Source organism: Callorhinchus milii, unplaced genomic scaffold, assembly GCF_018977255.1.
Source record: "Callorhinchus milii isolate IMCB2004 unplaced genomic scaffold, IMCB_Cmil_1.0 Scaffold17, whole genome shotgun sequence".
Taxonomy (NCBI): domain Eukaryota; kingdom Metazoa; phylum Chordata; class Chondrichthyes; order Chimaeriformes; family Callorhinchidae; genus Callorhinchus; species Callorhinchus milii.
In genome coordinates this window covers 1783186-1799350 of record NW_024704758.1, presented here as the reverse complement: position 1 = coordinate 1799350, position 16165 = coordinate 1783186, and the positions used below count along the sequence as shown (strand labels likewise).

Here is a 16165-nt window from a genome sequence, read left to right as displayed (position 1 = left end):
CTGTACGCAATCTCTAAGTATGGTCTCACCAATGATTATACAGTGGTAGGATTACCCCACTATTTTGGTTTGCTATTGATCTTTTGATACATCCCAACATCTGGTTTGCTTTATTCATTGCCACAAAGCATTGTTGGGAGAGCTTCAATCTTTTGTCAATCAGGACTCCCAGGTCCTTTTCATTTTCCAAACATATTATTTTCCTTCTGTTCAAATAATAGTCCCTTCCAGGATTTTTTGTCCCCAGGTGAAGTACTTTACATTTCTCCACATCGAATTTCATCTGCCACCTGACTGCCCAATTCTCAAGTATGTTCGAAACCTCCTGAACCATTAACACAATATGAACCATTCTTTTCAATTTATCATTATTATTATTAATAATAACACAAATCCTCGCATTCGATACAGCGCCTTTCGTGTTCTCAAAGCGCTTCACAGGATTTCACCAGAACATGCAGTGACTGTGCATTTTGTAGGTAAATGATAAGATCCATTCCTGCACAGCAGCGTCTCCGCAAGCAGCGGTGAAGCGAGCAACCAATTCCATCTGATGGATTGGCGGCCAGGACACCGGGAGAGAGAGAGAGAGAAACTCCCTCCTCTTTTGCCTTGGGATCTTTAACGTCCACCCGAACAGGCACAGATGGAGCCTCGGTTAACGTCTCATCTGAAGGATGGCACCTCTGTCAATCTCCCCCGCCCCCCCCCACCCGCTGCACCAGAGTGTCAGGGGAGCCTGTGAGCTCAAGGTTTGATAAAGATGTGTGAAAAGGCAGCAAGTAACACGGAGTTGACAGCGTTCTTCACACAGATAACTTCAGGGCTCTGTCATCCACGCAGACACGAAACTGGCAAGATAAGATCAACACAACAATAGTAGTGATGGCTGTGTTCAGCTCACAATAGCACTGCTCCCGGGCGGGCTTTCAGACTGAAAAGCAAAAGAGCTAGAAGACTGCCTCTGCCTGTCTGAGTGATGTCTGACATTAATAGAGAGAAAAAAAACACTGAACACAAACTCGTTAATGGGTAACAGGCTGCAATCACCTCCAGCTGCCTGTTCAGGTGGACATTAAATATCCCATGACGCTATTCGATAAGAGCCCAGAGTGTTTCTCTCTCTCTTGGAAGCCTGGTCAACAATCCCCCAAATAAAATTGGTCACACACTTCATAATAATAATAATAATCCTTGCATTTCATATAGAGCTTTTCACGTCGGGAGGACGTCCCAAAGCGCTTCACAGAACACACTGTCAAGTGAATTGACTGTATATTTGTGGGCGAACGCGGCAGCACAGCAATGTCCCACAAACAGTCATGGATTGAAAATGACCAATTTATTATTGTTTTTGGTTTTGGAGGGATTATTATTAGGCTCTGTGTGGAGTAAGGAAACTTGCCCAAGGTTTTGCCCTCTGCCTGGGATTGAACTCAGGTCTCTCGCTTGCAAAGCGAGTACTCTAACCACTGAGCTACAGGACTCCATGGCTGTTAGTGGGACATTGCTAGCGGGGATGGAGGGGGGAAGAGGATGGAGAAGGGAGGGGGGGAAGGGGAATGAGAGATGGAGAAGGGGAGGGAAGATAGGGAGGGGGAAGGGATGGGGAGGGGGTAGGGATGGGGGGTGATGGGGAGTGATGGAGGGGAGGGAGTGATGGAGGGGAGGGAATGGGGGGACAGGACAAAATAGGGACTTTTCCGCTGGCACAAGGGCCTCTTCTGAAAAGACTCGAGGGGCTTGACCTTGCAATCTGCCTGTGTGTTTTAAAAATCATTATTATTATTATTTTTCTTGTTGAGACCACGAGGAATACGGCAGAAGAATTAATCAATCCGACCAAAGAGTAATCTTAAAGCTTCAGCGTGCCAAAGTAATCTGCCTCACTCTCTCCAATGTCAATTAATCAAGTCTGAACAGCTTAGTATGTTCACTGATTATTTTATGCCAGGCTCTGGCTCACTCTCCAGTGCTCTTCGCCTCCGAGTCAGAAGATGGTTGGACGTATTATCAAATAACGATTAATATTGCCCAATAATATCAAATAGGTAATGATCTTTGTGTCTTAAACAGCGCCTTTTCACGTCACCCAGATATCTCAAAGCGCTTCACAGGATATACACTACACTGTAAAGTGTAAACTTTACACTACACTGTAAAGTGTAGTGACTGTGTGGTTTACGGGGAAAAGCAGCGGCCAATTTGAGTACAGCAATGTGCTGCAAACAGCCTTGTGAGTGAGTGACCAAGTTTTTATCTGGGGGATTTGTTGGGCAGGGCACCAGAAGAGAGCAACTCCCAGAGATGAGAAACGTCTCATCCGAATGACGGCACCTCTGACAATGCAACACGCCCCCCCAGCCCTGCACTTGGGGTGTCAGCTTAGACTATGTCGTTCCAAGTCCCGACGTGGGGCTTGAACCCACAACCTTATGATTCAGAGTCGAGAGCACTACCACTGAGCCAGGCTGACACACAAGAGGGGTTGTCAGGCCCAGATGTTTCCGATATAAATCAACACAGGAGCAGGATGTGGATTAGCAGCTGCAGTTTTCTCGATGAAGCAATGAAAGCTCTGCACAGCCTGGAGGAGGTGTTTGGACTCCTGTCACCGAGGAGATATTCTGACGTATGTAGCTGTTAATTGTCCAAAGAGTTTTTGCACAGCTGAGTTTTCCGATGATGCCAGTGAAAATCATCTTTCAAAAATAGTCTTGCAACATCAACACCTCTGAGCTCATCATCTTCTGTCCTTCACCTAAATATTTCCCTGTCTTTCTTTTCCCGCCCCCCCCACTTCTCCGTTTGTCCTTATAATCCACTCCCATCCAACATCCCCCAGTTCTGACGAAAGGTCGGAAACGTTAACTCATTTTCCTCTCTCCGTAGATGCTGCCTGACCTGCTGCGTGTTTTTAACTCAAAAATAGTCTCTAACTTAGCAAAGTGTACAAGTATAAACAACGACCACCACTTGCATTTATATAGCCCCCTTCCAGTGGGGGTGGTGATGGGGGGGTAACACGTAACAGTTGCGGAGCTCAATGCTGAGCCTGGGGAAGGGGGAAAGGGAGAAGTTGACCATAATCAGTCATGGATTGAGTGACCGCATTTTTTTTCAATACGTCCGGAAAGCTATCTGACAATCGACTAACAACCGGGTTCCTCCTTACTGTTAGGTAGACAGAGGTGTGTATACGGTGGAGTTAGGATGAAGCTGGTGCTTACTGGATCGGGTTGGAGACCTGGGACCGGAACTTGGTAAACTCGCCGGGAGCTGCCCATTCCGTGCCGAGCTGAAAGAGAATCACAGGAAGGATTTAGTCACAGAGTTCAGTGTGGGGGAGAGACTCAATGGGCTGAATGGCCTCCTTTTGGGCTATAAATATCTACGATGCGAAGCCGGTTCCTCGCAAGCCCCCAAACAGCCCAGCGAATGAGACCGAGATTGAGATCCGTACCTTGCCCACTCGGACCAATAGTCTGGCATTCGCAGGCACCTCATCCGGACTCAGCCATAGCTCAGAGTTATCGTCAGATGCTATCGCAAACTGGAAATCGCCTGGGAAACAAACAACAACAGTAAAAGCAATTTTTCCCGCTAAACCCGGCGATCGTTTACACCAAGTCGTTCGGTAACTTCCCGCGTCCCTGTCCTTACCATCTTTGTAAGGATGAATGTAGCCAAATATCCGAAGCCCGTAGTTTTTCCATTTCGGAGCCACAGCGATTTTATTCACAGAGGTCCGAGTCTGAAACATCAACAACAACAACTTGCAGTTACAAAGCCTCCATTACTTCGGACGGCATCTCGGAACACAACAAATAATATTAATAATAATAATAATCCTTGCATTTGATATAGTGCCTTATCACGTCTTCGAGACGTCTCTCAAAGTGCTTCACATGATACTGTAAAGTGAATTGACTGTATATATTCTATAGACCTAGAAGAATTACACCAGTGTCTTCTCTTCCATCTCAACGGTCATGAGCTAAGACCTGAGCAGATCCGTAGAAATTTACACCACGGAAGAAGAAGGCCATTCGGCCCATCTTGTCTGTGCCAGCTCTCCTAAGAGGAATCGTTTCAGTCCCCATTTAGGAGAAGCTATTAAGTGAAGATCGTAATGGAAGGGAAACACCTTGCCTTCTACAGACCAGATATATTGGCAGAATTTACATTTTCTCTTTGTGAGTATGTGCGCGTGCGTGAGTTTGCGTGTGTGTGTGGTGTGCGCATGTGTGTGTGGTGTGCGCATGTGTGTGTGGTGTGTGTGCATGTGGTGTGTGTGCATGTGGTGTGTGTGTGTATGAATGTGTGTGGTGTGTGTCCACGTGTGTGGTCTGCGCGCACGTGCGTGGTGTGTGTGCGCATGTGCAGAGCGTGTGCGGCACGTGTGTGGTGTGTGTGCGCACGTGTGTGTGGTATGTGTGTGTATATGTGGGGTGTGCAGATGTGTGTGGTTTGCCCGTGTACGTGTATGGATTTCTTTGTGTACATGTTTGTGCACACAAGCCTGGCTCTGCGTTTACTCACGTGAGGATACAGGGGGAAGTGGATGTTCTTCCGAAGCTGATTAATGGAGGCGCCACACCAATCCTCGAAGACGTGGAGGTTGACCTGGCCTCTGTACTGCGGGCAGAACACCCCCCAAAACAACAACTTATTGGAACGTCCCAGTCTCGGTGGTCTTACACATACACACACAAACACACACACGCGCGCGCGCATGCGCTTGTCAACTGTATTGCAGCGATGAATAGTCAAGAGTTCCCAGCCCCACACCCCTGAGGACCATCTGCTCTGTGGTGAGGTTCGCCCCCTTTGCCCAGCAATCCTGCTGGAATTACCACATGGAACTGACATGATCCCAATGCCCCAGACTCTTGCCATATCCCTGAATACCTCGACTACCCAAGTACCTGAGAATGCGGTGCTCCTCTCAACCCCAGCCTTGCGCTGGAGCGTCAGCCCAGACCGCGCGCTCTAAGACCCTGATGTAGGGGCGGGTGGTTGGTGGGTGGTGGTGCTTGAACCCACCCAGAGGTGAGAGCACAACTGACTGAGCCACAGGCAAAGCGTCAATTGCTGGGAATAACCAGAGGTGTAAGATGCTGAACAAACAGAACACCTCTAACCAGGAAGGCTGATATATTAAGCTGCATCCTGATTGCCATGGTTACAGCTGTTCCACTGCTCCCCTCCCCACCACCGGAGATCAACATCTTCTGATTAATGGGTAGATTTACTTTGGGGTCAGCTCTGCCCTTGTTAACCTGGACGTGAATCTGCTCGGAGCCTGACTCAGGAGCTGAAACCCAGCTCCCAGAGCAGCACCTGGGGATAATCCATCACTAGGGAAAAACTGGAGACTTGTGGCTGCCTCTATGCCATCAAGGCTTTGGGCTAATTGGGTGCTAAAGCTGCTTAATGGGACCCTGTCCTGTGTGAGGGGAGCTATATAAGTGCAAGCTGTTGTTGTGGACATTCCAAAGCGCAGAGGGAATGCGTATTCCATCCCGAACCCCTGTGTAGGTGGTATGGGTACATGTAATTCTCAGTCTGGTTTAGATACTCTTAAGCACGGTGATGGGCTTCCCCGTGTGTCAGACTCGTGGCTGATCAAAACGTTTTTTTCTTCATTAAACGGAGCTTCTCTCCTCACCTCTGGTTTCCACTGTGAACTTATCTGGGTCAGGTTCAAAGGTAGTCTCAGTCGCCCGCCTGTCCCGTCAGGGAACGTCTTGTCGTACTTGCTCAGGTCATCGGTCTGTCACACAGAACAACAAGAGACGAGATTTGTCACAGCGGAAATTGGGGCAAGGGGAAGAGGAGAGGGCTGACGTAATGGGGTTGGGGGAGCTGTTAAGTTTGGATAATATGGGGAGTGGGGATAAATCTCAAATGGTTTTCAGTGATGATCAGCCAGACCAATAGCACTGCCTCGTTACATAATGGATGTTACTTTTCTTAATATATTTGAGCTTCCTAAAATAGCTACTTTTGCAGGAGGTTGATATTTTATTCACCAGGTATTTTGTCAAACCATTTCTGAATAGTCTTATTAACATTCCCAGTTACACTGATGATGATAGGAACAATGTTTGCTTTATACTGCCACATACGTCCGCATTCAATTATTACTATTTATTATGATGTATTGTTAATAATAATCCTTGCATTTGATATGGCACCTTATCACGTTGTTGAAACGTCTCAAAGTGCTTCACAGGATATGCTGTAAAGTGTAGTGACTGTGTATTTTGTGGGCGTAATACGGCAGCCAGTTTTGCGCACAGAAGTGTCCCTCAAGCAACCACGGAATGAGCGACCAATTTTATTGGGGGATATTTGTTGGCCAGGACATTTATAATTATAATTATTATTATAGTTTGTGCAAAGAAGGATTCAGTAAAATAGGTGAAGATGGCCGCAGGCGCAGTCTGGGCAGAAAGGGAGCACTCAGCCACTGTTGACGAAATTCTCATTTGCAAAGAGACGTCTCCAGAGTAGAGCAGAAGGGTTCGATTGGGGGAGCCATTCATCATAAGTGTCTGAGAGGGGAATGAATAAGATGAGAAGAAGCTCCTGCAATTGACAACAGCAGATTAGCAAACGCACTGGCCATCAAACTGATGTCCTCATCATCCATTGCGCCTGAGGGTTTTTTTTCTTAAAACGCAATAAATAACAATATAAAAACAGAAGCCGCTGGGAACACTCAACAGGTCAGAAGGGATGCATTCCGCCTGTTATGGATTAGCTGTGCCACACTCTGCTGGGACAGTGGTTTGAGGCCCGGAATTACGGTTGGTCTCAGCCTATGAGACCATCTTCTCTTAGTATTTAGAGTGGTTTTCTATCAGAAAGGAAGGGTCTGGGGCTGCCGTGATGGGGCTGTTGTTTACAGGTCAGACATGTTAGTTCCAATCCCACTCTGTGCTGGGGTTCCTGGTCTCAGTCCGGGGTGAGTAACGGGGCTAAATTGGCCCCTGGCCTTTCCAGGGTTAGGAAGGGGGGGAAACCAGCTGGCTAACTGCTCCTGTTCCTGCGTCCTTTACAGTACTCTCTCCTGGTGTTGTGTGCATGTATGTGTATGTGTGGGTATATGTCTGTGTGTATGTATGTGTGTGTCTGTGATTGTATATGTCTGTATGTGTGCGTGTGTGTGTGCGTATGTCTGTGTGTGTTTGTATGTATGTCTGTGTGTGTGTGTGTGTGTGTCTGTGAGTATGTGTGTGTGTCTGTATGTATATGTGTGTGTTTGTGTAGCAGCCGGGTGGGAAGAGGTCAGGCTCGGCCATGACACCCTCTACAGTCGAGCTTTACTGAAACTCATTGCCAAGGCTCACCACATGAACCCCCGGTGCTGCACTGGAACAGCAGCCTAGGCTTACATGAGCTCGAACTCACAACATGGACACCAGGAGCCACGACCTTCTGACTGAGAGGCTGGAGTGCTGCCGACTGAGCCAGGCTGACGCCCACCTTATCGTCAGTGAGACGAGGATTACTGCATGGGAATCACGGAGATTAACACAGCAAACAGCATCACGGGTGGAATAATGTTTTTTTGTAGACATCCCCCCCATCACCACCCACTGACAGATACAGTCAAAGTGCCGTATTTTAACCGAAAATCAATGGATTTAACTGGCGTATTGCAGGGAATTGCTAACGTCAATACTCATGGAGGTGGACTGAGCGGAGAGGCACTTAATGCGATTTGGTTAATAATAACTCACAGTCATTATCTCGAGTGCTTAAGGCTTCACTATAAAAAGACTGAAGGCTAGTAAAGTGACTTGCATTCCCGGGCGCTCTCTCTCTCTCTCTCTCTCTCTCGCTCGCTACCCTTTACTGTGCAAAATAAAGTGGCAGCTCATTGCTGAGTGAATGGATCTGTAGCTGATTGGGAGCTTCGCCTGACACATATTAAGCGAGTGAAAGTGAAGTTATCTGTCAGCGGCAGACAGACAACCTGTTCAATGCTCCCGCCTAGCAGCGCCGTCTTCCAGCACGTGGCTCCGCCATCATTACGCACACTTTGCCATCCACCTGCAATGCCGGGTGAAGGGTACGGCACAGGGGGGAGGGGAGTTGGGGGGAGAGTTTCTGGAACGTTACGTCAAGCTCAGCCCCAATGGAGAGACAGCAGAGGAGAGCAAAAGAGGTTAATTGGAGAGAGGGAAAGAGAGATTGAGGAGAGAGAGAGAAAAGAGAGAGGGGAGGTTGAGGGGAGAGAGACAGAGAGGGAAAGAGAGAGGAGAGATAGAGGGGAGAGGGCGGTGGGGAGAGAGAGAGAAAGGTAGGGCCCTAAAGAGTGGGAAAGATGGAAGATAGACAGAGAATGGGAAAGAGGGAGGAGAGAGAAAGGAAAACGGAGCATAGAGAGAGGGAAAGGGGTGATAGAGAAAAGCAGAGAAAAGGGAGATAGAGAGGGAAAGGGAGAGGAAGAGAGAGAGAGAAGACTCATGTGGGAAATCTTTCTCACTGAGCAGAAACACCCTCTCTTGAGATTCAGATCATTCGAACATCAATAGTCCTCAGTTCACACAAGCCGACAATTCAGCAATAAAGCTGATAAACTCGTTGTTCTTCCCACCTCGTCCCCAGGCGCTCAAATCCGATATTGTAAACACACTGACGCTCAGCCCGGCTGGAGCTCTAAATCAATCCCGTCGTACAAAGAACTCCATGGACTCCCGTAGCATAGTGGTTAATAACAATAATAATAATCCTTGCATTTGATATAGCGCTTTTCACGTCGGGAGGACGTCCCAAAGCACTTCACAGAATATACTGTAAAGTGAATTGACTGTATATTTGTGGGCGAACGCGGCAGCCAATTGCGCACAGCAATGTCCCACAAACAGTCGTAGATTGAAAATGACCAATTTTTATTATTGTTTTTGGAGGGATTATTATTAGGCTCTGTGTGGAGTAAGGAAACTTGCCCAAGGTTTTGCCCTCTGCCTGGAATTGAACTCAGGTCACTCGCTTGCAAAGCGAGTGCTCTAACCACTGAGCTACAGGACTCCACGTTAGCGCTCACCTCACAAGCGAGAGGTTCGATTCCCGGGACGGGCGAAACCTTAGGCAAGTTACCTTACTCCACACGTCCCCGTTTACCTAACATTAAGTAGGAACCCAGATGTTAGTCGATGGGCGGTAATAATCACCCCACACCACTCCCCCCCCAAAAAAAATTGGTCACTCAATCCACGACTGTTTGTGGGGACGTCACTGTGCCGAATTGGCTGCCATGATTCACCCACAAAATACACAGTCAATTCGCTTTACAGTATATCCTGTGCAGCGCTTTGAGACGTCTCAACGATGTGATAAGGTATCAAATGCAAATATTATTATCATTATTGTTACTAAAACAGGAGGCAAAAATCTAGGTTTTTGCTTGTACCCCACCGTCAGCGCCACAAGAAGTTTCAAAAAGGTTGCGTGAGGAGTTAAACCGCCGGGAAAATAAATCTCAAAACATTCTCTAAATTTCATAACAGTCTGTGAATTGTACTTAATGACATAATTGGTGGGTAGTACAATGCTGAAGTGAGTAGTCATTAGCGCAGTATCAAAGCTGTCTTAACAGACTCTCCTGGCGCTGGCAGCCCACGCTTCCGGGTAACCACGGAGACGGGACTTTAGGAAATCTAGCGGGGAGGGTGGCGGTGCGGGACTGTGTGTGTGTGAGGAGATGCAACTATTGGGATTGGCTGCTCTTGACACTAAGCAGTCAATTGCCGGGAGGGCAGAGGGAGGAGGGCGGAGGTTTGGGGAGGAATGGCAGGCAAGGGAAGGAGTGCAGCATTGGCGATACAGAGGATCCTCCTGGCTCAGGATCGGGACCAGCGAAGCCGCTGCAGAGGATCGACTCGATTCCGACATCCCGCGGCCCGGTACGTCACCTCGGAGTCACTTTTCAGTAATGGCCGGCAAGGTGTAGTGACTGTTTATTCTGGAGGTGAATGCAGCGGGCAATTTTGCACATGGCAAGGTCCCACAAATATCCATGGAGCGAGTGACCAATTTTGGTTGGGGTATTCGTTGGCCAGGACACCGGGAGAGAGAACAGAGGGAGGAGGGATGTGAGATGTTAAACCCAGGTCTGTGCGGGATCTTTACCATCCACCTGAACAGGAACAGATGGGACCTCGGTTTCAACATCTTACCCGAAGGTCGGTGCCTCTGAGAATTCAGTGCTCCCCCCAATTTTGGAGTGCCAGCCTAGACTGAGCTCAGAGTGATGATCCTCGGACATTTTGTTGGGAATACCGATCCGATCCCAGCAAAAGAACTCCTCAGTTTGTGTCCCCGTTTCCTGAAATCTCACGGTAAATGCACCGTCCTTCGCCCCACCTTTGACTATCTCTCTCCGCAAGTCGATAAACACTTGTTGCAGCGAAGTGTCATTTGGCCTGGCGACGGGTGCTTATTTATTAAACCTGTCTCAAATCTACCAACGTGTCCCTGAGTATCTCAAGGCCATCAGCTCTGCGTGCTGACTTCCCGGTGTTTACTCTTCCCAGTGGCCTGTGAGTGCCCAAACAACTTTCCTTGATATATTGTCTAAAGTCATCCCAGCGTTTTCTCATTAGAGATCCCATCTCCAGAACTATGTTCCAATTTACAGTATGGTAATGAACTCTGTCACCTGGCATCACACCACAATACTGAACTGAGACAGCGCAAATCTCGTTCTCTCATACCTCACCGCAGCCCTCCCCCACCGCACTCCCCTCCCCTCCATCAAACTGGAGTCCCGAAGCGTAGTGGTTAGAGCTCCTGGGTTCGATTCCCGGGCGGGGCGAAACCTTCGGCACGATTCTTTACTCCACACGCCTCCGTCTGTTTCTACCCATCAGTAAACAGCAAGAGTTATCAAGAGTTTACGTGCACTGCAAAGTGCAGTGACTGTGTGTTATGTGGGCGAAGAAGGCACAAGATAAAATTATAAGGGGGGGTGGGGAGAGCGGAAATTATAAGGGGGGGTGGGGGAGGGCGGGGGGGAAACAAAAGGAAAAACTGACTGCGCCGTGTTTCTACCTTTTATTAATCCAGAACCATCTCTCAATGGAGACGTCTCGAGGGCACTTCATAGCAGTGGGTAAAATTTTAAACGGGATTGAGGAAGTAAGCTCAGACGCACCCGAGGCAGCAGAACAAGAGGACACGGGTAAAGAGTTTCAAAGGGGGCAATTTCAGAACAGACACCAGGAAGTTTTTCTCTACCCAGAGGGTAATTAACGACTGGACCAGGGTTGCCAAGAAAGGTGGTTGAGGCCAGGACACTGTTTAATAATAATAATAATAACAATCCGTGCATTTGATGTAGCAGCTTATCATGTGGTTGAGATGTCTCAAAGCGTTTCACTGAATATATTGTAAAATAAATTGCCCACAAACAATTGAGGATCGAGTGACCCCATTTTCTTTTAGGAGGGATTATTACTCCTGCAAAGTGATCTGCTAATCGACTAACAACTGTGTTTCTACGTACTGCTCGGTAAAGTAACAACAACAACACAATTACATTTGTAGAGTGCCTTTCACGTCGGAAGGATGTCCCAAGGTGCTGGAGTGAGGAAACTTGCCTAAGGTTTTGCCCAGCCTGGGAATCGAACCCAGGTCCTCTCACTTGCGAGGCGAGCGCGCTAACCACTGAGCTACAGGACTCCGCCACAGGACACAGTATACAGTGAACTCCTGATAATTCTTCCCTCCAAGATATTGTTTTCAAATCCCTTCGTGCCCTCGCACCTCCCTTCCTATCTGACTTGCTTACCCTCCAACTTCACCACCAACTGCCTCCGCTCAGACGGCTCTGACCTCCTCTTCGTCCCTTGCCCCCCACCTCTGCTCCATCATCCGCAGCCGTGCCTTTCAGCCGCTGTGCCACAAAACTCTGGAACTCACTCCCTCAATCCCTCCGCCTGCCCCCTTCCTCCCCACTTTCAAATCCCACCTAAAGGCCTTCCTTTTTTGATCGTGGTTACGGTCACCTCCCCCCTCCCCCCCTCTCCCCCTGGCTCGTGGTCAGATTCCTCCACTGTTCTGGGCACCGTATAAATGGAAGTTGTTGTCATTCTTCACCCTTCACTCGTTGGCATCTTCCTACCTCTCCAAACTCTTGACTCCCCAGTCCACCACCCGGTGCCTCCACTCCACTGGCACCGGCCTCCTGCTCGATCCTCGCACCCTCCGCCCCACCATCGGAGCTCGCGATTGCAGCCACTATCCTCCGAAACTCTAGAACGCTCTCCCTCAATCCCTCCGCCTTGCCCCCCTCTCCTCCCCTTTTAAGTTTCGCCTGAAAACCTCTTCAACCGTGCTTACGGCCACCTCCCCTCTCCCCCGGCTCAGAGTCGGGCTCCTCCACTGTTAAGCGCTTTGAGACGCTACCCTGTGTGGAGGGCGCTATATAAGTGCAACTTGTTGTTGGTGAGTTAGGCATATGGAAAGGGGGAGGAGTAACTTGGAGGCTGAACCCACGAACGTTGCAAGGCGAGAGGCCGGGGAGGATTCACAGCGCTATTCCATTCGTCTGCTTTGGCAACTCAGGTCATTGCAAGGTTGATGGGTGGGCAGCCTGCTGTGTGTGCTAATGAGGCTGTCTATAAATGGCACTCACACCATGCCAGCACCAGACAATACACCCCTGTGGTAATCAGCACTTCCCGTGTACTCACTGCCCCACATCACGGTTCACTTAACTCATACTTCCAACTCTCCCGCACCTCTGAACAACAGCCCTCTCCCTCCCACCCCCCACACGCCACACACCCTCCCCACACACAAACGCATACAAACACTCCCTCCCCACACACAAACACACCTCCCACCCACACAGACATCCCTCTCCCCCACCTCCCTACACACACACACTCTCCCCACACAAACACACCAGCCTCTCCCCCTATGGTTGGGGAGGGTGGAAGGCACGGGAGGGAAGCAGGGCGATCAAAAGCACAGTTGAAGAGGAGGGTCTTGAGATGGGTCTTGAAGGTAAGGGAGGGGACGAGGCGGAGGGACTGTGGGTTGGGGTTCCAGAGGGTGGTGGCAGAGTGGCAGAAGGCCGGCCCGCCAATGTTAAGGCAGGCAAGGCAGGGGATGTGAAGCAGGTCGGAGCCCGCTGAGCGGAGGGATGTGGCAGGTCGGAGCCCGCTGAGCGGAGGGAGGGGGCAGGATGGTAGGGGGTTAGGAGGTTGCAGAGATAGGGGGGAGCAAGGCCATGGAGGGCTTTGAAGTTTATAACCAGGATCTTGAACTGTATCCTCTTTGTGATCGGAAGCTAGTGGAGTTGGGTGAGGATGGGGGTGATAAGGTCACGGAGCCTGGTGCGGGAGAGGGCATGGGCTGCAGAGTTCTGGATGATCTGCAGCCTATGGAAGGATGAGTTGGGAAGGCCTGCAAGCAACAAGCAAGGAGTTTTCATAGTCAAGCTTGGCTATTATGAATACACGTGTAAGGATTTTGGTGGCCTGCGGTGTGAGACAGAGCCGGACGATGTTGCGGGGGAGGGAGGGATGGGTAAGGGCTGGGGTGAGGGGATAGAAGAGGGAAGGGTAGAGGCAGCTGAGCAGATCCCCTCAACTTTGGATTCAAGGAAGTCCGAGATGGCCTTGCAGTTGGCTTTTGAGGTGAGGATGGACGAGGCATGAGAGGATGGGCGGAGAAGCCGGTTGATGATGGAGAAGAGGAGCCTGAGATTGTCCTTGGCCTCCAAGACTGTCTTGGAGTGGACCGATGATTTAGCGGAGGCGAGGGGGAAAAAGTAAGATTTGATAAGGTCCAACCAAATCTGCCGTTGGACCGTTAAGTTTGATTTAAGCCAAGTGCGTTCAGCGGCACGCTGTGCTTTAAGGGAGCGGAGATGGTTGGTGAATAGGAGACAGTTCGGGAAGAGAGGGGAGCAAGGGAATCGAGAGTGGAGGAGAGGGAGCTGTGGAGAATTATGTTATAATTATCATTATTATTAGTTATCGTTACAGGCCAGTGTTAAATAAAGACATTGTAAAGTCTGCAATGGACTGTGCCCAGCAGTGGGGCGTGTTGGATTAACAAGAAATGCTCGAGGCAAAGGTTTAAAAGAGAATCAAATCCATTTCTGTAATTAAAACACATGCCTTATTAGTAAACAAGTAATGAGGGAGGGAGGGATGGATAACAAATTAACTTCTTCCACCTCTCAGCGATGTGACATGCTGCTATTGCTCCTTAATTTTCCGGTGAGCTTTCCCTTCCTCTGGGGGAGACTGGAGGAGGGGGAGATTTTCTAGCTCATTATTCCCAATTTACATTGTCTTTTCTTCCCGAAGCGAGAGAGACAGACAGACACAGCGAGAGTGAGCGAGAGAGAGAGAGAGACAGAGGAAATCTCTGACATATCCCGGAGAGCAGACTAAAACTACTCAGATTTCAATGCGTATTTTTTTTTGCAGCAAAATTGTCCTGAGATTTCCGCACACAGAGCATAACATGATGATAATAATCCTTGCATTCGGACAAAGTGCCTTATCACGTCGTTGAGATGTCTCAAAGCGCTTCACAGAATTTACTGTAAAGTGGATTGATTGTCTATTTTGTGGGCGAAAATACAGCAGGCAATTGCACACAGCAGTGTCCCAGAAACAGTGCAATCCAATGCAGTCCTGGGGGGACTTAGGAAGTGCCATCCTTTGGATGAGATGTTAAACTAGGTCCCATCTACCTGTTCAGGTGGACGTTAAAGATAAAAGTGGCACAATTCAAAAGAGAAGGGAATTTCACTCTCTCAATGTCCTATATCGGAGTCCTGTAGTGTAGTGGGTTAGTGCGCTCGACTTGAAGCGAGAGGACCCTGGTTCGATTCTCAGGTGCAGTGAAACCTTAGGCAAGTTTCCTTAATCCCCACGCCTCTGTTTACCCAGCAGCAAGTAGGAACCAGGTTGTTAGTTAATTGGCGGATCACTTTCTGGGCGTAAGAAAAGCGTTTTTCGAAGTGCTCTCTGTGACGCCGTCCAGCGTGGAGGCGCTATATAAATCCAAGTTATTGTTGTTGTTATAATAATCCCTTCAAAACAATAAATAATGGTCACTCGCTCCATGGCTGTTCGTGGGATGCTGCTGTGCGCAACTGGCTGCGCGTTCCACCCACAAAATACACAGACAATTAAATTTACAGTAAATCCCGTGAAGTGCTTTGAGACGTCTCAACGAAGTAATAAGGCGCTGTAAGAAAAAAAATGCAAGAATTATTATTCCACTGGTGCTGCAAAGCTCACTGCATCCATTGAGATCTGAGTTTGGCAGAAGGTCCACAGAGAACACGGAGCTAGAGAGAGAGAGAGAGAGAGAGACGTGATTGATGTTCACACACAGCACTCTCGCTCGTCGAGCCAGCCAACCAACCACCAACGAAAGCAGGCAGCTCAATACTCCTTCTGCACTACAAAGCTAAGATTAGGATTCAGCTGGAAACTGCAGGTAGCCAAGGGAATGGGGAAGAGTTGCCATTTCAGCATTAATATGTCCTCCCTATGGAATAGCTGTATGTCCACATTCCACACTCTCCCAGTTCCCTGTGATCATGTTTCCTGGGCTGTCTCTAAAAAACTTTCAGATCGAACTTTGTTTGGGCGCCCAGAAACTCCCTTCTCTTTCCGGATTGTGCCGCGGGGTCTTAAATGTCGTCCTGAGCGGGCAATGATGGGACCTCGGTTTAACATAGCAGGGAAAAGCCTTGGGCAAGTTTCCTTACTCCACACGCCTATGTTTACCCAGCAGTGAATCAAAACCTGGTTGTTAGTCGATCAGCGGTCGCTTTTCCGGGGGTAATAATCCCTGCAAAAATAATAATAATAATTTGGTCACTGAATCCACAACTGTTTGTGGGACGCTGCTGATCGCAATTGGCTGCCACGTTTCGCCCACAAAATATACAGTCAATTCACTGTCCAGTATATCCTATGAAGCGCTTTGAGATGTCTCAACAATGTGATAGGGCGCTGTATCAAATGCAAGATTATTATCCAAAGGACAGGACCCTCCCTCCCCCAGGCTCCAACGTTGCATTGCTGTGTCAACCTGGAGGGTGATCTGAAATCCCTATATGAGGCTTGAACTCGCACTTTTCGCCCCAGAGGCAAGAGTGCGTGTTATCAAC

The 16165-nt window shown here is 48.9% G+C and overlaps 1 protein-coding gene across 1 annotated transcript in view; it reads right to left on the bottom strand.

Moving 5' to 3' along the window:
- The window catches only part of LOC103186017 (N-acetyl-beta-glucosaminyl-glycoprotein 4-beta-N-acetylgalactosaminyltransferase 1), a 68082-nt gene that overhangs the window by 23766 nt on the left and 28151 nt on the right, over positions 1-16165 (bottom strand). Inside the window, 5 exon segments of the mRNA XM_007904810.2 lie at positions 3231-3298; positions 3464-3564; positions 3664-3754; positions 4543-4638; positions 5672-5776. Of these exon segments, the coding sequence (XP_007903001.2) occupies positions 3231-3298; positions 3464-3564; positions 3664-3754; positions 4543-4638; positions 5672-5776 (461 nt within the window).